The following is an 18,069-nucleotide window of genomic DNA, read 5'->3' as shown; positions in this document are numbered from 1 at the left end:
AAGAGTCGGTCTGGCGGCGAAGGGTATGAATGAGCGAGGGAGAGTTGAAAGAAACCTTGATTATATGTATACATCCTTTATCACCACGAAAGACCAAGATAGGGAAAGGAGCGAGATTGAGATGTGTGTTTATTTTACACCGCCTGGTGGAATCGGTAAGAAGGATGTGCGGTTCCAGTCAGCAGCTAAAATCGAAAAGTGTTGAATACTACGACGAAGGAGATATGGGATAAACATGACATACTGGCCATGTGCACAAGGTTTCCCCACCACTTGACTTGAATTGTACCACCCTTGGGAAACTGGAGGGTAAAGAATATAAAGATAACCGACAGAATGGTGCCTATCACAACAGGTGAGCATTCAAGAATTTGTGAACTATTGGAACAAGAAACGCACCACTATCCAACGCGGAACTAAGCACGTAATTGAACTTGCTCCACCAGGGGAAGTTCCTCTTGCGAATGATATACTGGAAGAGGAACCCAACCGCGAACCACGAGGAGTAGTTGATGCCAGTGGCAGGTGGAATGTAGGACACTCCATTCAGGATGACGGGCGTGCTCACCCAGCGGACCCATGACGATGGGTATCGCTTCATCCAGAACCAGAATGGCAGCGGGAGGAAAGCGCCTACGATGATCGCATACAAATGTGGGTGATAGATGGACCCTGTCCCAAACTGTCGTGTTGGGCCGATTAGACCCCTTGAACCAATCAGCCAATGAACAGAGAGGAAACCCAACAAAGTAAACGCTCACCAAACGGCAGATGCAGTAAAGAAGACTTGGTTGTGCGGACACGTCAACTGGCTGGGCTGATTGGGTTCACAGATCCCGGGAACGTTGGCAAAGATCCATTCCTTAACTCCGACTTGGACAAAGGCGGCGAGAATTGTTGCAACCATTTGGACTTCATAGTGTGATTACCCGTCAGCTTTGGAAGTACAGGAAAAGGAAGATTGAACTGACCGATAAAGGTCGCACGAGGTGGGACTTTGACATAATGGCCAAGCTTGAGATCTTGAACGAAGGACGTCGCCTCCGACAACGTCTGAACTGAATAGGCCTTGAAGATCTAAATAAGGGCGCAATCAGCCCCGAAACAGATGGACTGATGAACAATCATCGTACCATGTTTGCAAAAGGTTTCCCAGGAAGGAGAGTTCCTGGGATGATTTGAGCCAGAATGTTCAGTGTTATCTATCATCAAGACTGTCAACCATCACATTTTTGGAGAGATGAGAGAAAACGCATACTCCCTGGCCCGTCATCGCATAGATAAACCCAGAAGGCAGGATGTATATCACAGGGAGGGCAATCGACAGCAAGAGCGCCCAAACCGGTACATTGGTGTCCCAAACCTGATAATCAATCAATTGCAAACCCGAGTAATAGAAAGGGAAAACTCACCTCAACAGCTACAATCGCCAAACTGAAGAAGACGCAGAAAGCACTGGCGTACCACCAATCAGGTACCTCTGGATAATTCCTCATGAGCTTGGCATGGATATCATCGTTTTCGACCCTTATCTTCTTGAAGCCATTCAGCAACGTACGTCCATGATACAGTACCGTGTGGACAATGACACATGTGCTGAGGGCAAAGGCCAGAAGATACGTCATCGCGTAAGTCGCAGGAAGATAGAGCGGCGAATATTCATTGTACGCGGTCTCGTTGAAGGTATCGTCAGGGCGAAGAACGCGGGTGACGTTATACGCATTGCCAAAGCGATCATAAGGCTCGTTTGCAGAGATTGGGAAGTAGGCTAGTTTCCATGACTAAGTGGCAGATGTTAGTTAGGGGTTGGGGAGAAAAGTAGAAAAGAACGGACATTGGTGTAGTACAACGCTGGAGTCAATATCCAATAGAAGAGCACGAAGCCGATGAAGATATGAACTTCAGCCCACCAGGGTACTATACGAATCAAGCGGATCATCAGTTAAATGAGTTAGGGGGTGGGGCAAGCACGTACCCATCAATGGACTCCCGATCCAGCTGATCTGAGTCCAATCGAACGTCAATACGCTCATCCCAAGACCAGAGCGCACGCCGAAGAGTTGATTGACAGGGACGTTCTTCGGCGCCGCCCAACAGACGAACGAGAATACCGAGAGGGCTTCAAAGAGAAATCCTACACAAAAAATTAATCAGCGAGTTCACAAAGAAACCTCTCAAAGCAACTTACCAGGAAGGAAAAAGAAGAAAAAGCTTGCAGCCGAGGTAATAATAAAGAACCTATACCTCGACATACCCTTGCCCGAATTTCCAATTCCAATCCCAATACCATCATCCTCGTCTTCAGCATGCAGCGTATTGAGAAGCGTGCACGCAACCAAATTCTGCGGCCACACCATACTGGCAGGCCAAACCAGGAATCGGCGACACAGTCCGGCAAGTCCAAAGCCTGTCAGCTGCGTAGCTAATATAAGCACGAGGCTGAACCAATATCCGAGTTTCAAGCCATAAAAGATCTCCGAAACCACGATGGCGCTCAGAGCGTATGGACTGCTGACAGCCACATTGGCCATGATAAAGACCAGGACGTGTTCTTTGATATTCCATGGACCGGGGTTGAGGGAGAATTCGAAGGAGTGGGGGTATGTGAGCGGTCGAAGGAAGCGAGCAAGGAAGAGAGGGGTGGAGGCGGGTACGAGGCGCGCGGGTAGATTAGGAAGGGGAATATGGTAAACGGTAATTGGGAGGGTGAAGGCGAGAAATTTGCCAAAGGGATAAGAGATAAGGAGGAGGGCGAGGGGAACGACTGTCGGCGCTGGTGATCGGAGATTGAAAAAGACGTTGAGGGCGCTGGACAAGCGAATGTTACCACGGAATGATAAAGATAAGAAAAATTGGCAGAAGAGATGCTTACCCGCTGCTTATACACAGGATGAGCCCGACAAACCACATCCGAAAAGTCATCGCCGGCATGTCTGGGTCGTCGACATTCGACACGGATGCTCTGACCTCAGGGTATGGACTGTCTTCATCCTCTATTGCGTCCAAATCAAACCCCATTCTGTTGGAAGAAGTCAGCGTCACAGGAATCGAATGCGTAGACTTGATAGACATGAGCAAGGATGAGAAAAAAACGGCAAGGAGCACAAGGTACTTGAGGGGCCCAAGATTCAAAGCGCGTTTTGGGCTTTGACATGATCTTGCAAAACATGCGCTTCGAAGAAACGTAAAATGCCCACGGTGAGGGCGTCGAAGAAGACGAGAAGCAAGCGCGAAACGGAAACGCGACGTATAAATTTTCAATGATTCTTTTGCACGCCACGCAGTACGAGAAGAGCAAACACAAAGGCATGGAGGGGCAAAGGCGAATGGGAGGACAAAAGGAACTCACTTTATTGAATTTCCACTAGCATCATCGTCAATCATGCTTCGGCTCATACTTAGCGTGTCCGTCAGCGACGATGGGTCCCTCTTTGATTTTCGTCTCCTCCCAGCCTCTGGGTCCTTCTCGCTCCCTGGCGTTTCGTATCCATCTCCAGGTAGGGAGACACGGACGACGTCATGGGAATCAGCTGTCGTCGGGCCATGTGATACGGTCGTCGTTGCAGCGGTGTTCAACCTTCTTAAGCGGTAGGGATCATCGCCTTGTGTATTTGAATCTGTTGACGGTGGGGACTGCGGCGGGGGCAAGATGTAATTAAAATTGAACGTAGAAGGGCCAGCGCCTTGTGTTGAAAACGAGTCTGCAGGGTAGCGAGCGTAGGGATCGAATGTAGGGGATGGATATTCTATCGACGATTGGTCCGGTACTGAATTCGCAAAGATGGGATCGTTGGGTATCCATGGGTTGGACGTAGATGCTGACAGATAATCACCACTTGAGGAATCTGGTGGAAAGTGTTGCAAGTCGTGGGTACCCTCTTCCTTGCGGGTCTGCTCCTCCTGGTCGGCAGTGTTAGGGGGTAGGAAAGCAAACACGTCTTCGTCGTCACTCTCCTCATACTCCTCCTCCGGCAGGTCATGATTTGGCGGGTATTGAGCCCAGTCAAAGCCAGCAGTAACGGGGCGGGCACCGCTGGAGGTCCCTGGCCTCGCCGATGCTGCGGTTGGGGGCCTGTTCATCTAGAATACTATGAGGACGTTGAGGACTCCGTCGTGAGGGGAGTCGGTGGAGGGAGGAGAGGGAAGAGATGGGACTTTGTGAGAGAGGACCTGTTCAGCCAATCATTTCCACCAGGCACATCACTAAACTCTCCCAGGTGCCTGGATCCAGATCACAAATAAGGACCTCCCTCCCTTCAAGTCCCCTTCCGCCGCACTCTTCCAGAAGTGACGCTAGCACCGATCAAGCAAAGTCAATTTATCCTCTATATGCGTCGTCGATAAAAGAGAGCACAACTTGAACTTTTTTGCAGAGCATTCGAGCAACGATTCGAGTTTTGATTCTATTCCTCCGCACATTTGCTTCCACCTTGACGTCTTGCTGACTCAGCGCAGCAACCGCCCTGTTCCATGTCGGCCCGCAAAAATACTTCACAACACTTCAAAATGCTGCCACGACGTTGACTTGCTCTCTCAAGCTCTCTCATTTGCACTCGCGGTGAAGAATCCTCGAGTCAGGTACACGATCTATTATCAGCACCAGTCTACCGTGCACTATGAAAAGCCCCTTTATGTGCCTGACGTGGCAACTATCATCGTACAACTTTGAGCCAACATTCCAACGCGATACATTGGCGATAACCACACCATCACAGCGTGGGCACATTCACGCGCAACTACACACGCAAGTCTACGCGAGTTTCAAGCTCTCTCTGAAAACCAAAAGCTGACCATCCCATTCACGCAAACCCAGGGTTGATCTGACATTACACGCTCATATCCGTCAGACTCAAATTGGATTCAAAACAGTCGACCAAGGCGTTAACCCTGCAACGGAATATTCCCAACTCAATTACTATGTCTCGATTAACCTCTTCCAAGCTTCCCGACTCGGGTTGATATATCGAGCCTCCGAGTCGCAGAGCAATTCCGAGCGTTATCGCGAGCCCAAGCACGAAACCTCCCCAACGTCTGGTCTAATACCTGCGTATCTATATCGCTTCCATCTGAAAGCTCGACCCAAGAACGCGCCCCGCTGCCGCGATCACCGACCAGCGTCGGCAGCTCCCTTCAGCCACACGAACACAGGACGAATGACCACAAACAACCACCTTGAATAAGATTACCGGATATCCACGTGAATTATCTCCTCAAGACCGACACCAAGAAATTTCAAATTTCTTGACGTTGACGTTCCTTGTCATAATGTACCAAGGCCATCGCGTGCCATCGCCGATAATCAGGATACCCATTCACCTCTGCAACGATGGGGTAAGTACACGGCAACCCCCACCCGCCCAAGGAACGCCAAAATATCTCAAACACGTTACACCTCCTCAAGCATCTCAGATTAGTATCTCCACCCGCCAAGCCTTGCAGATGAGCAACAGTTTGGAATATGGAAGTCGCTGTCAACGTCAATAAATTCAATGTCGTCTCATCCCACACTGAACATATATGGCCGTGACACCGACACGAATCGCGATGGACAATTAGCCCCGCCATGGGATGTGCATTACACCGTTCTTATGTCTCGCTCGGCGCTCATTTGATTTTTTTTGACGTGCACACTGCACCAGGATATGGGAATTTACGTACGTATCAATGACATCTGTAACTTGGTGGTATGAAGTCAACTGTCATGCCTACATAAATCCAAGTCGAATCTTTCCCCATAATACCTATCCCTATCATGGCTACGTCGTAAAATCTGTGGCGGATTGCGTTGGATAGCATCTTGTCGATCTTTTTTTACGTAGCTGCACAAAGACGCCGAAGAATATATTTTTCTCATCGTCCAGAGCAATCATGATGACGTCAGCAGATCTCACCCAACCTCAACCTCCTCCTCACCAACATGGTCTGCACATCTCTTTTTTTCCTCTCCTCTCCCAGATCCCACTAAAACAACTCCAACGTGCACAGCTCCCACTCTCCCTCCTAAATGCAGCCCAAAACAAACCCATGGTCCGTCCCCCTCCTCTCACTTACACATCTCACCTCGAACGAACGAAAACAGCTGGTGGAGCTCAAAAATGGGGAAACGTTCAACGGCCACCTAGTCAACTGCGACAACTTCATGAACATCACGCTTCGAGAGGTATATCAGACTAATCCGGATGGAGATCGGTTTTGGAAGTTGAAGGAGTGTTATATTAGGGGGAGCACGGTGCGTTTTTGCGTTTTCCCCTTAGCCCTTTTTCGTGTCGTCCCTTCTGTGCTAGCTATGGCTTTTGATGAAGACACTGAATTGATTTTGACACAGATAAAATACTTGCGCGTCCCAGACACCCTCCTCGACGCGGTGAAGGACGAACAGAACAGGGCACGCGAGGCGGGAAGGAGCGCGCGTGGTGGTGGAGGAGGTGGGGGGATGGGTATGAGGGGTGGTGCGTTCTCCTTTTTTCTCTTCTTTTCCATGCTATAAGATGACTGATTCTTGGATGTGACTCGTAGGACGGGGAGCGCCAATGAGAGGTACGTTAACTTTGAGCATTTCAACTTTATCGTTCTGTATTGATTGTGATTATCAGGTCGTGGAGGTCGTGGAGGACCTATACGTGGTGGCCGTGGTCGCGGTCGTGGTGCTTAGCCCATACGGATGATCTGTTCAAGTTCTGCACATATCATTGTCGTCATACCATCCACTCAAATCCACTTACGCGTTCAGGGTTAAGTAATGTGTATCATAATCATTTCAATATATCCTCTCCCGTTTGCTGATGCTGCATACATAAATACCACCCAGGCCCAGTTGAAGTCAAGTCAAGTCTGCCACTTGTCCTGCGCAACACCAGCAGTGACCACGAACCTCGTCCCTCCATCCTTCTCATCCAAAATCCACTTGCCCTTGATTCAACACAAGTCAATCGACCCAATGAGTACAAAGGAAAAACAACTTACAGTATACAAGACACTCCCAATCCCAATAACTCTCAACCGCGATTCCTTGATAGGTGTCTCCTTATCATTGTCCTTATCCGCCACGTCCGAGTTGCTCTGTGGCAACATCATATTCGTCGCATCTTCCAACGTAAACTTCGTCTTCCCCGCACTGGCTCCTCCAGATGGGATCCACTGGACTTGTAACTTGAGGGTATGTAAATTCCGGGCATACGACACCGCCTCCGCAATCGACGCCTATTCAAATTCATCAAATTCATTCTCTCTGAATTTAGCTAACGCGAAGAAGAAACTCACAACATCCCCACTAGCAACCATACACACCAACTCCCCAAGCCCACCAAACAAACTGCCAAGACACTCCACATCCTTCAACGTAAGCATAACATTGGGGACTATAAACGCCGTCAACGACCCCCCATGCACTTTTGCCAAATCCAACAAGAACATTCTCGGAATGGACGTCTCGGACCCGTTGATCGTGAACGCGTGCAGGCGGAAGGTCTCCAAGCCCGGGATGGTGCCGACCAGCTCCCTTATCCACGGCCACATTTTCTGTGGGCCAAACGCGTCCATGGAGGAGGTGCGGACGGTCAAATTTTGGAGGGCCTTGCGGGGGGAAGGACGCGTTGTTGTTGGTGATGTTGAGCTGCTGCCGGGGGTGGTGTTGAGGCGGCGGTGGGAGGAGGTGCCGGAGAGGAGGTATTCGGTGTCTAGGGAACGGAGGTTGGGTAGGACGGTGACGATGGTGGGTATCGTTGACGCCGGGGCGCCTTTTAGTCGTAAGTCTCTTAAAAGAGGGAGTTGCGAAAGAACTGAAATGAGGATGGTTGGTGGGACGCCCGCACATCTCTGTTGTCAGGCCCAGAGGAGAGTTAAACGGGAGGTGAGCACGCACATTCGGAACAGGGATATGAAAAGACACTGACTCCCAGCTCTAGATGCGTCAATGTGTTGCCGAGGGGCTCTGACCAGCCTTGTAAGACACGAGGGGGACCTTCCATGCACCAGATGGATATTTTTCGGAGGCCGGTTAGGGTGATGAGTTCAGCCCAGACTTGTTCGCCCAAATCGGAGTGGGTGCGGATGGTTAGTTCGCGTAAGGGGAGGGTGCGTAGGACGGTGAGGAAGGAGATGAAGAGTGAGGCAAAGGTTGTGGATGAGTCGTCGACCCATGTCATTGAGCGGAGGTTGGTGCATAGGGAGAGGGCTTTGAGGGTATCGGCGGTTATGTTTGGGTATTGTGGAAGGACGCCGCGGTGGATTGTGCCTGTGTGCGTATTGCTGCTATGTTACATAGTCCCCACACGACGATCTTGCGAGGAGATGGTACGCACCTGTTTCAGTAACGTGCCTTACGTATTGGGCGAGATCTGGTCGGCGGATCAGTGTACTTGAAGGGTGGTGAACCAGTGTCTAATGAACTCGGCGTCATGTTATGATTCACGCGCGCGACGATTACACACCTTTGATATTATCCTAGAATCGAGGGTCCGGTACAAGAACGGAGTAACTGCTCTATTAAAGGACCTACTGACAACAGTACATGCATGCCAGTCCCTTCTATCCGTCAACTGGGCGAGGATGGGGGGAAGAATGTCCAAGGGAAGGTCCTGGAATGGGGCCCTGAAGATGCGCGCAGGCATTGGATGAATTTCAGCGAGGATATGTATAGAAAAAAGCTCACATGAACGTTCTTATAAACTCTTGACAGAAAACGTTGACCGAGCAGGCCGGTGCTGGTGATTTGGACCTTTGCAGAGAAAAGGCTCAGAAGCATCAAGTTTTGATGTATGTACCTCCGAAATTGATCCCATCTTATCTTATCTCTTTTACTTTCTTCACCACCAACATGTTCTACATCATCGGCCTTGGTCTCTCTGACGAAAAAGACATAACACTACGTGGTCTCGAGGTCCGTCTTCCTCTACACTATACACAGCGACCAGATCTTAACCCCCCTCGCTAGGCAATCAAATCCTCAACACGCGTCTATCTCGAAGCCTACACGTCCATCCTCATGATCAATCAACGCAGGCTGGTTCGTACCCACAAACCAACCGAACCATCATCACCCTCCCAAATCCAGCCCATCCATTTTTCATGTAGGAAGATTTTTACCAAAAACAACTCATACTCGCCGATCGCGACATGGTCGAGACGCAGAGTGATGAGATATTAAAAGACGCGGATAAGGAGGACGTGTCGCTTCTAGTCGTTGGGGATCCTTTTGGGTGGGTTCGCCCTTCTTCTTGAATTTTCAAATCTACCTGTGCTCACGGATCAAGAAAAGGGCAACGACGCACACGGACATCATCCTTCGCGCTAGAGCACTCAACATCCCCACCCGCGTAGTGCACAACGCGTCCATAATGAACGCCGTCGGCGCGTGCGGGCTCCAATTATACAACTTTGGACAAACCGTATCGTTGGTGTTTTTCACAGATACATGGAAGCCCGACAGTTTTTACGATCGGATTAAGGAGAACGTTAAATTGGGCATGCATACGCTCGTGTTGCTGGATATCAAAGTCAAGGAACAGAGCGAAGAAAATCTAGCTAGGTCTGCTCGTCCCTTTTATTTTCATCTTACAAAACTCACTTTGCTACCAAGGGGCCGTAAAATATACGAACCACCGCGTTACATGTCAATCCACACAGCCGTCTCCCAGCTCCTCGAAACAGAAGCATCTCGAAACGAAGGTATCCTCTCATCAACAGACACCCTCGCTATCGCGCTGTCTCGCGTAGGCGGCGGCTCCGAAAACGAACGCATCGTCGCTGGAACTCTCCAAGAACTCCGGGATCACCCCTCAGCCGCGTTCGGGGAACCCCTGCACAGTCTTGTGATTGTAGGAAAGAGGCTGCACCATCTAGAAGTGGACTATGCGGAGACATACGCCATCAAAAGGGATAGCTGGCGAGATGTCGCTAGTCGGGTTTACGGCTGTGCGCTGGATTGATTTCTGCGCTCTATGTATGACGCGATCAAGGAGGTACTTTGAGTAAGACTTCCAAAAGTTGTGATGGATGCTTAGCCAAAATAAAATTCAAACTGATACTCTATAGAATTGAGCTGCTGGTTTCCAACAAGTTGCATCACTCGCCCACGAAACGTCCCGTTGACCGGCTTAAGGTGTTGCTCGTCCGGGCCATCTAAAACAAATGGATCAATCATGGCGGTGATAGTCATAAAAGAAGGCAAGCGTACCTGGGATACAAGGAACATTCTCTAACTGTATACCTGTTCGCGAGCCATGCGAGGAAACGCTGTAAGAAATATAGCATCAATATTATCGAACAAGCAAGTCTTGAAGATGGAGGGAGAAAACGAACCTCAACGCCAAGCCCATACCCACCATGCTCGCACGTCCCGTATTTACGCTGATCAGTGAACCAGTAGTAAGGCTCCGGGTCGATACCTTCCCTCTTATACGCAGCCAGAAGTTCTTCCATATCCGCGATCCTCATCGATCCACCTACATCGCAAAAGAAAGAAAATTCAACACACGCAACCAAAGCAAGAAGAGCCCAAAAAACAAAACGAACCAACAATCTCGCCAACATTCGGCATCAACAAATCACAGCTCTCCGTGAACACCGTCGTCTCCCCTTCACCTTGAGGCATCTTCTTCATATAAAACGCCTTCAACTCCGCAGGGAACCCATATAAAAACACCGGCGTCCCAATGATATCCGTCATCTGCCTCTCAGCCGCCTCCGCAATATCATCACCAACTTCATGCTCGACCATCTCCACATGACCCTGCTCATCCTTGATCACGTTGCCTTCGGCATCTTCTTTAGGGTGCTTGATCCCGTGCGCGTTGAGCCACTTTATAGCGTCTACGTAGGAAAGGCGGAGGAATGGTCTGGAGGGGGTTATGAAGTTTGGGTTGAGGGATTTGATTAGGGAGGCGGAGGTTGGGTTTGCGAGGAGGATGGAGACGGTGTTGCAGATCTGTAAAGTAAACGAGTGTGAGGTGGGTGATGAGGGAAAAAAAAGAAGTAAGGTAGCTTACGATTTCCTCGATGTGATCCATGAGATCGGTGAATGTGATGAACGCAAGCTCAGCTTCGAGATGGGTATATTCGCTCAAATGGCGTCTTGTGTGACTGGTGCACGCACAAATTAGCAAAACCATATTATCGTTTCAAAGACGCGTTACCTATTCTCAGCTCTAAAACTCTCCTGCACGCAAAACACATCTCCCAAGCTCGGTAAACACGTCTCCAAATAAAGCTGCGAGCTCTGCGTAAGGAACGCCGGCTGCCCATAATAATCCAACTTGAACAACGTCGCGCCGCCCTCTACCTGCGTTTGGACCAGGCACGGGGGCGTCACCTCGATCAAGCTCTGCGCAGTCAGAGAGTCGCGGAAGGCAATAAGGAGTGCAGCGCGCAGGCGGAGGACGCTGGAGGCGGTTTCGCCGCGTAGGACGAGGTGGCGTAGATCGGCTTGGATCGAAGGATCGGATTTCTGTAGATGAGTGAGTTGGTTAGCAACGCAGTGAATTGAGAAGGAACACGAAAGGCGAACCTCGTTCAACCTATTGGTGAACGCGTCTTCAGCGCCAGGAGCAGGCCCGACAACCCGCCAGTAATCGACGACGAGCTCGTGCCCACCTGGAGCGGTCTTGCCTTCTGGTACGGTTTGGAGTGTGCCGACGACTTCGACGGAGGACTCGAGTGTCAGTGTTAGCGCTTCGTACGTCTGTGCCACTCGGCCAGAAAGGACAGTCTGGAGGTACCCAGTCCCATCCCGCACGACGATGAAGATGATGTCCTTTTGCTGGCGCAAGCGGTGTACCCACCCAAAGACCCTAACGCGTTTAGATCGTAGCGATTCCAGGTATCCGATCTTGCTCTATCATCTCGTAGGTAAACACCCATGTGCACAACGTAGATGTAGATACACACCTTAGTCGGTTTAGGCAGCGTCCCATCCTCCTCCAACACAATCTTCCTACTCTCCACAAGAACCTTCTCCCTCCTCTCCTTCTCATCCCCCTTCTCCTTCGCCTCACGCTCCGCCAGCTCCTCCGCCTTCTTCTTCTTCTTCTCCAACCCATCCGCAGTCTTCTTCGCCTTCTTCAAAGACGACTGCGTGGGCTCCTCATACGTACCCGCAGCATCCTTTCGGATTAAAAACGACGCAGGAGTCGTTGTTGTTGGGTGATTGAACAAGGCGACGCCGAGACTTTGGTAGGGCGCTTCTATGGTTCCGTTTCCGGTGGTATCTGAGCCAACTGCTTCGTCGATGTATATCGGCGCCATAGTCGGGATATGTCACTTCTTCCGAACAAAAAGAGTGAGGGTGGGGTTGAAGGAGAGATTGTTGAAAAATTGGACATATGCTGGGTTCTGACTCGAATCGCTTATCGTTATCTAATCCGGTAATACCTTGCTCGTGTGATCAACGATCTTCCGGCGCCGATCAACTGTGGGCGGCTTGTCTTCTTTCTCGTATACTCTAAGTCTTCGCCTTGACGCTCGTGACATCCTTTATTTTCAAAGTTTTATGTTGTATTGTCGACTTACTGGTTTAGCCATCGATTATCTGAACATTACAGACGGGCCCGGAAAACGCGGTAAAGTTCAGTCGGTCACCTTCCCAAAAAATATTGCACAGAGGGTAGAATATGTGGCATGGACTTGGAAATACACAGACGAAATACGAGAGATATGGTACTAAAAGTTTGAGGAACCACCACGGAGGTAGCTGGTATACAGAAGTAAAATCGCCGGTAAATTGGGAATAGAAATTGCTAGAAGATGGCCTTGGTAAGCACTTGCGACAAGAACAAAGGTTAGATGAAGAGCGGTATAAGGTTGTACCTCGAAAACATCATACATAATTTGAGTATCAAGCTGGAGTCTTTGCTGGTTGTGCAGAAAATCATGAGATGTAGAAAATCAGCAAGTAGAAAATCTTACAAAGTCGGTAGTCCAGTGCAATCTTGACCATTTTGTCTGGAAAGTCCTTATGGTCATAATCCTTGAAAGCCTCTTTGATGACCTCTTGAAGTGCATTTTCATCGCAAGATGTTTTATACTTCTTATATGCCAGCACCATGTGCACATGAGTGTTTGATGGTGCGCAGTCCCATAGGAAGAAGGAAAAATCAGCGATGATGGCTATTGCTAGAAAAAGACAATGTTCTTTGAATCTGAATATTCAAGACAAATATTGCATTCATACCAATCCCAAGCTTGGCAATTTTCTGAGGGCCACCAAGACTTCCAAGCTCAATTGAAAAAGGAATATCAGTAACTTTCTGAAGGGTGGAATATTACTGAATCTTACCTTTGACCACAATCTGAGGCCAAGGATCTTCTCAATCTAGATGTGCACCTTAACATCAAATTATAGACAAAGTAAAGGAAACATACCTCAATCTATAATTGAAGGGGGAGAGAATTTTGATATGACAGTTTTTTCTAAGGCAAAAAAAAAGCTAACTTACTGTCTGGAGAGATCTAAATGCTTATTTCATCAAAAAAGAATGGACAGACTTACAACCTAAATGAAGTTTTTTATCAACAGTCCTAGCATAAGCATGATTTTAGTCTCGCATACATTCTATTAATAAAAAGTGAATCAGCAAGAGGTGAGAGATGAGAACCAGACTAAATGACCTCCCACTGATTTCACCCCAAAAAGAGTGTCAGAACCTATGATCACCAGGTTCAGGTAATCACTTACACCAAGATCCTAATGAAAAATAAATCTCCTATACTCAAGATGTCAGAGAAAACAATACTTACAGTTCCTTTAAACTTGAATAGCAGTCAAATTAGATTGCACAGATATGAACAATTTAAACCCACACTCTGGTAGAGACTTGTTAGTCAAAATCAAAAATTTAATGTTAGAGTGTACTCACATACTGTGCAAGTGCAGAATGAGAATATTAATCAACCCTATCAACAACATAGATCATGCTGCACATACAGGCTAAAAAAATCAGTCTAAGTGAAGTACTGCAAAAAAGTAACTCACAGGCTATTAGGATACTTATTAAGACTATACAAAAAATCAGTAATATTATGCCTTACAGCCTATCAAAACAATATTTTAGTGCTGTTCTATAGTGCAGATAATCTTCAACATACAGGCTGTAAGAAATCATGTTATTTAAGTTACTTCTTGACAGGATGATTTAACTCACAATCTAAATATCAGAGGTTCTTGATGGTTAACACCACCACAAAAGTGATTTTTTCAAGGCCTACCATCTGTTAAAGTCATTAGTAGAGGCATCATCAGCAGTTATCTGATACATACATTCTATCATTGAATAAAATGTGAACCGTGATAATAAGCATTGGACATAATATAGGGATACTTGAATGATAACTTACATGCACCTATAGTGGAAAATCCTAGCTTTAGAATTAAAATTCATTTAACTAACTTAGAATACTTACAGTCTGAAGAGAAATGATTAGTGCAGAGAAAGGCAACAGTTATTCTGGGACTTACTGGAGCAGCCTCAAAAGTAAGAGCCTGATATCAGCACCATCAGATAAATCTCTGAAACCCAACTTGCCATCTATTTTACATGGTTGTTTAGCCAGAAAAGAGCAAAAGAGTGGTAAGTGACCAACATACATACTGTTCAAGATGTCAGAATAAAAGGGCAAATGAAATTGAATCAGAGAGTATCTGCTCACAGTCTGGAAAATGACAATTTACAAATCAAGAGAAGTTGAGCAGAAATGTTATAGAGCCAACTTACACACTGCAAAATATGATTAGAGAATCACATAAGATATCAAAGTATCACTTACATCCTATCAGAGAAGTATTGGTATGTGAGAATAAAAAAAGTAAAGGTCTGACCAGATGTGGGAACCACTGCAATATAGGCAAGACAAGTCTGACATTGTTTTTTTCTGTTGTGGAAAGAAGCCTCTCTTGCAAAGCAGAAAGAGTGTTGAGCTTATCTAGCAAGTCTCTGATGTTACCATCAATAATGAATTGAGGAGAAAGAGAATGAAGCAGCCTGCCGTTTAATTGCATATTCAATGCACAAGTTGAGACTAGTCTGTTGTGTCGAGACAAATAGTTGTAGCAAGTTTTTATCTGATGCAAGTGCTTCTGCAGTAGACTTAATTAGGCCACCAACATCAGCCTCTGGGTGCTGCATTTCTATAGAAGGCGGGATCAAATTTAGAATGACAAGAATAAAAAATTGTACCTCGAAAAAATAAATGAGATGTGGGAGGATGTTTCTTTTGATAGAGAATGCCACAGAAGCGTTCCTGAAAGTCAATGACTCCCTGTATTGGTGCCCGTTGTTCAGCTTCTTCATCAGTATATCCTGCCTTAATCAGTTGTTTCGTCATGCGGGAATCCATTGAGTCAGTCTTGGTAAACAGAACGATCACTGGTACTATAGTTGAAAAACAGTCAGATAATTCTCCAAATCAATGTTGCTCAGTTACTTGCCATTTCCCGTCCCACACTCCTCAAAGAAATCCAATTCGGCTCTCGTGATTGGCCGGGTAGCATCGTTTGTAGGAATGCAGTACCTTAAGATGAAGGTAATCAGAATCATTATCATCAGATGGGACAGGAATTTATAGACCAGATGGCGTGAAGTCGATCAGACAAAAGCTTCTGCTCGGCGCGGTTCGCGATAAATTGTTTGACCGTCTGGAACTCAGAGGAACCGCCAGCTTCGAATCCACGCGAGTCATGAAAGACAAAGCCTGGGTTGCTTTTAAACACCATTTCGTTCTCGATATCATGCTCCCCGCGCTGTAGGCGTCATGAGTCGGGCGGTGGTGGGAAAAATAAAATCAGGCAAATGAGGCGCACCTGGGCAGACGGACTGATCGTGGACAAGTCGATCTAACGAAGGAAATGATTTCAAAAGTGTTTTCTAAGCAAACCACGCAAAATACCCTGTCACCAGTCGGCGCGATTATCTCAGGCAACGCTGTCGTGTTACAAACCCTTTGGAGGATGGTTGTCTTGCCAGCGTTCGCCCGACCGACAATGAGGATACGGAAGCGGCGGATCTCCTTGCGAACTGTGCTCGCCCATATAGTCGCATTCGGAAGCATAGACGAGTGAAACATCTTGATGTAGACGCTGAGGGCTCTTCGATGGTGCAGGTGAGAATTGATAGTTAGAGCACAAGCGGGCGCCGGGCGCCAGTATGCGCTGGATGGCGATTGACACGTGCTGAACATCTTAGGAACAGCAACCTGGACGTGATTGTTGAAAGTGAGGGATACTTCAACAGCCTAGAAACTATAAAAGATGCGACTACAATACGTGGATAATTCGACCGCAAATTAAGGGTGGGGAACCACCCAAGGCTCATCCTCAATATTCGCAAACCCCGCCATCTTACTCTGCAACTCTTCCATATCCTCTGACTTCATGCGATAGCTCTCGATCAACTGCAAGATCTTAGCAAGAGCTGCATCCCTGTCAGCACGTCCAGCATGCTTGACGTGCTCCTTGATCTCGTTGTGGACTTGCACCCTTTCCCGTGATTCGCTGAATGTCGTGAACGCGAGTTTGATGAGACGGCGAGAAAGACGCAATTGAGCGTTCACGACGAGACCGAAGATGATCTGCATTATGATGGTTAGGTCGACGATGTAAGCCATTAGCCGCTGTAGCGTGAGCTGTCTGTATGTTTTTGTCTGACTCGATGATATACCAAGAGGATTAAAAAAACATACGATTGCTTATACACATCATATGCCCATTTTGCAACGACGAGACTTGCAGCAATAGGAAGCACAATAGGAACAGCAGGTCCAGCGCAGGCCGCCAAGATTCCGGCGAGGGAACCCAACATTGACAATGAGGCAGGACTAACGAGCTGGTATTGGCGTGCTGTGAAAAGCCAGAGACAATGGGATCTTACATCATGATGTTAGGGTTGGCTAGCTTGTCGTATTGCTCTCCGACGAGCCCCATCATCAGCGCCTTGAATTCCTTGCTCTCCAGGAACTACAGGAAACACTTCGTAAGTACGGCGAGGAGTGGAGAACAGTATCCAGTATTACCGCAAAGTCGTCCTGGATGTTCCAAATGCGGACGATATCCGCATGTAAAACTTGAAGGCATGCTTCTAGAGTCTTCCCCGGAAAATTTGCGCTGGAGGCGAGGCCCCGCCAGTAACCTGATAATAGAAAGGTAGTGCGATCAGGTAGCGATTCTCTGACGCGCCAGAAAATGCGTACGCTTCTTCCCAACTCTTCAATCACATCATGTTAGAAAAGTCTCCTGAAGAAGTTGATACTCTCACGCGATCACTGCATCAATTTTCACTGCTGGATTGATGCGTTGAGCTACGGCTGACAGGACCGCAACCTCTTCTGCAACCTCAACAGATAGACATTGCTTCACGTAGTCAGCAGTGAGTTTCACTAGGTCACGTAAAGTCTTGCTGGTTTCCTTGTACTCTTCGTTAGCTACAGTAACTGTCAGCAAAGCTCATCTTTCGCTTGAGTGAATCGTACTCGAAACAGCGATATGTGGGATGTCTGAACCAACGACCCGTTCAAAGGGGAGCACACAAAGCTCTTGGAACATCGTGTTTGTCTCTTCGATAAGAAGTTTGCTTCGAGTTTCCTTGTCCAACGCCCTCATGCGATTTCGAAAGTCCCGGGAATACTCGATCTCGTCAACCAGTGTATCGTACTTCGTAAAGATTGTGATTATGGGAACTGAGGCAGCTACTGAGCATCCATCTGAACAGGGAAGATCGAAAACTGACCAGGACCAAGTTCTCCAGTAGCCTTCATACGAAAGAATTCTTCAACGCCTCTTTCGAACAAACGTTCGTCCGCTGATAGTGGCACGGGGAAGCATAGCCTATTAAAGAATCTTCAGTCATGTTTATACAAAACCAATGAAGGGTAAGTAAACTCACCAGACGGCGTGAACCTGATCTTTTACATCTGGCATATTTTTGCGGGCTTTCAAGAAGTTGACCACTGTCTGGAAGTTTCTGTCCTCTCCAGGCTCAAAGCCCTGACTATCGTGCAGAACGAATCTTCCGTTTTCGCGGGCCATGATGGCGGTGTTGATGTCCGATATGCCTGCCTTATATTCCGACACTGCCTAAGAAACGT

General features: G+C 47.7%; 6 protein-coding genes across 6 annotated transcripts; 1 reads left to right on the top strand and 5 right to left on the bottom strand.

The window, feature by feature from the left end:
• Positions 1–185: 185 nt before the first annotated feature.
• LACBIDRAFT_255292 (oligopeptide transporter) lies at positions 186–3,018 on the bottom strand (the record flags this gene model as incomplete). The annotated part of the gene is made up of 11 exons (XM_001888735.1): positions 186–343; positions 400–707; positions 762–912; positions 972–1,077; positions 1,134–1,202; positions 1,259–1,363; positions 1,413–1,781; positions 1,835–1,917; positions 1,976–2,134; positions 2,189–2,808; positions 2,873–3,018. The coding sequence occupies 11 exons, from the start codon at positions 3,016–3,018 to the stop codon at positions 186–188; spliced, it is 2,274 nt and encodes a 757-aa protein (XP_001888770.1).
• A 3,807-nt stretch (positions 3,019–6,825) lies between these two features.
• On the bottom strand, positions 6,826–8,609 carry LACBIDRAFT_313267 (uncharacterized protein; the record flags this gene model as incomplete). Its single annotated transcript, XM_001888734.1, has 6 exons — positions 6,826–6,909; positions 6,964–7,200; positions 7,261–7,815; positions 7,893–8,233; positions 8,301–8,379; positions 8,430–8,609. 6 exons carry the CDS (start codon positions 8,607–8,609, stop codon positions 6,826–6,828), a joined length of 1,476 nt encoding a protein of 491 aa, XP_001888769.1.
• Positions 8,610–8,815: 206 nt separating this feature from the next.
• On the top strand, positions 8,816–9,926 carry LACBIDRAFT_334053 (uncharacterized protein; the record flags this gene model as incomplete). Its single annotated transcript, XM_001888783.1, has 5 exons — positions 8,816–8,878; positions 8,933–9,004; positions 9,073–9,197; positions 9,257–9,526; positions 9,578–9,926. 5 exons carry the CDS (start codon positions 8,816–8,818, stop codon positions 9,924–9,926), a joined length of 879 nt encoding a protein of 292 aa, XP_001888818.1.
• A 168-nt stretch (positions 9,927–10,094) lies between these two features.
• LACBIDRAFT_255256 (uncharacterized protein) lies at positions 10,095–12,240 on the bottom strand (the record flags this gene model as incomplete). The annotated part of the gene is made up of 9 exons (XM_001888733.1): positions 10,095–10,119; positions 10,175–10,233; positions 10,300–10,442; positions 10,513–10,708; positions 10,748–10,924; positions 10,986–11,079; positions 11,133–11,443; positions 11,504–11,824; positions 11,884–12,240. 9 exons carry the CDS (start codon positions 12,238–12,240, stop codon positions 10,095–10,097), a joined length of 1,683 nt encoding a protein of 560 aa, XP_001888768.1.
• Positions 12,241–12,555: 315 nt separating this feature from the next.
• On the bottom strand, positions 12,556–13,020 carry LACBIDRAFT_313264 (uncharacterized protein). Its single transcript, XM_001888732.1, has 2 exons — positions 12,901–13,020; positions 12,556–12,846 (listed from the first exon to the last, which is right to left on the bottom strand). Exons 1-2 carry the CDS (start codon positions 13,000–13,002, stop codon positions 12,655–12,657), a joined length of 294 nt encoding a protein of 97 aa, XP_001888767.1. The 5' UTR covers positions 13,003–13,020; the 3' UTR covers positions 12,556–12,654.
• Positions 13,021–14,324: 1,304 nt separating this feature from the next.
• Positions 14,325–16,053, bottom strand: LACBIDRAFT_313263 (uncharacterized protein; the record flags this gene model as incomplete). The annotated part of the gene is made up of 13 exons (XM_001888731.1): positions 14,325–14,334; positions 14,395–14,397; positions 14,450–14,519; positions 14,579–14,581; positions 14,641–14,643; positions 14,706–14,708; positions 14,758–14,924; positions 14,977–15,118; positions 15,168–15,362; positions 15,419–15,501; positions 15,558–15,730; positions 15,791–15,823; positions 15,877–16,053. 13 exons carry the CDS (start codon positions 16,051–16,053, stop codon positions 14,325–14,327), a joined length of 1,062 nt encoding a protein of 353 aa, XP_001888766.1.
• Positions 16,054–18,069: the final 2,016 nt, after the last annotated feature.

This window comes from Laccaria bicolor, genomic scaffold (assembly GCF_000143565.1).
Source record: "Laccaria bicolor S238N-H82 LACBIscaffold_58 genomic scaffold, whole genome shotgun sequence".
NCBI classification, from domain to species: domain Eukaryota; kingdom Fungi; phylum Basidiomycota; class Agaricomycetes; order Agaricales; family Hydnangiaceae; genus Laccaria; species Laccaria bicolor.
This window is presented reverse-complemented; position numbering and strand designations above follow the sequence as displayed.

What these genes read in the sequence shown, in the direction of transcription:
- LACBIDRAFT_313264 (XM_001888732.1), bottom strand. Translation starts at nt 13,002, where the DNA reads ATGAAAATGCACTTCAAGAGGTCATCAAAGAGGCTTTCAAGGATTATG. An exon ending in TGCACTGGACTACCGACTTT is followed by an intron (nt 12,847 to 12,900) that starts GTAAGATTTTCT and finishes CTGCACAACCAG; the next exon opens with CAAAGACTCCAGCTTGATAC.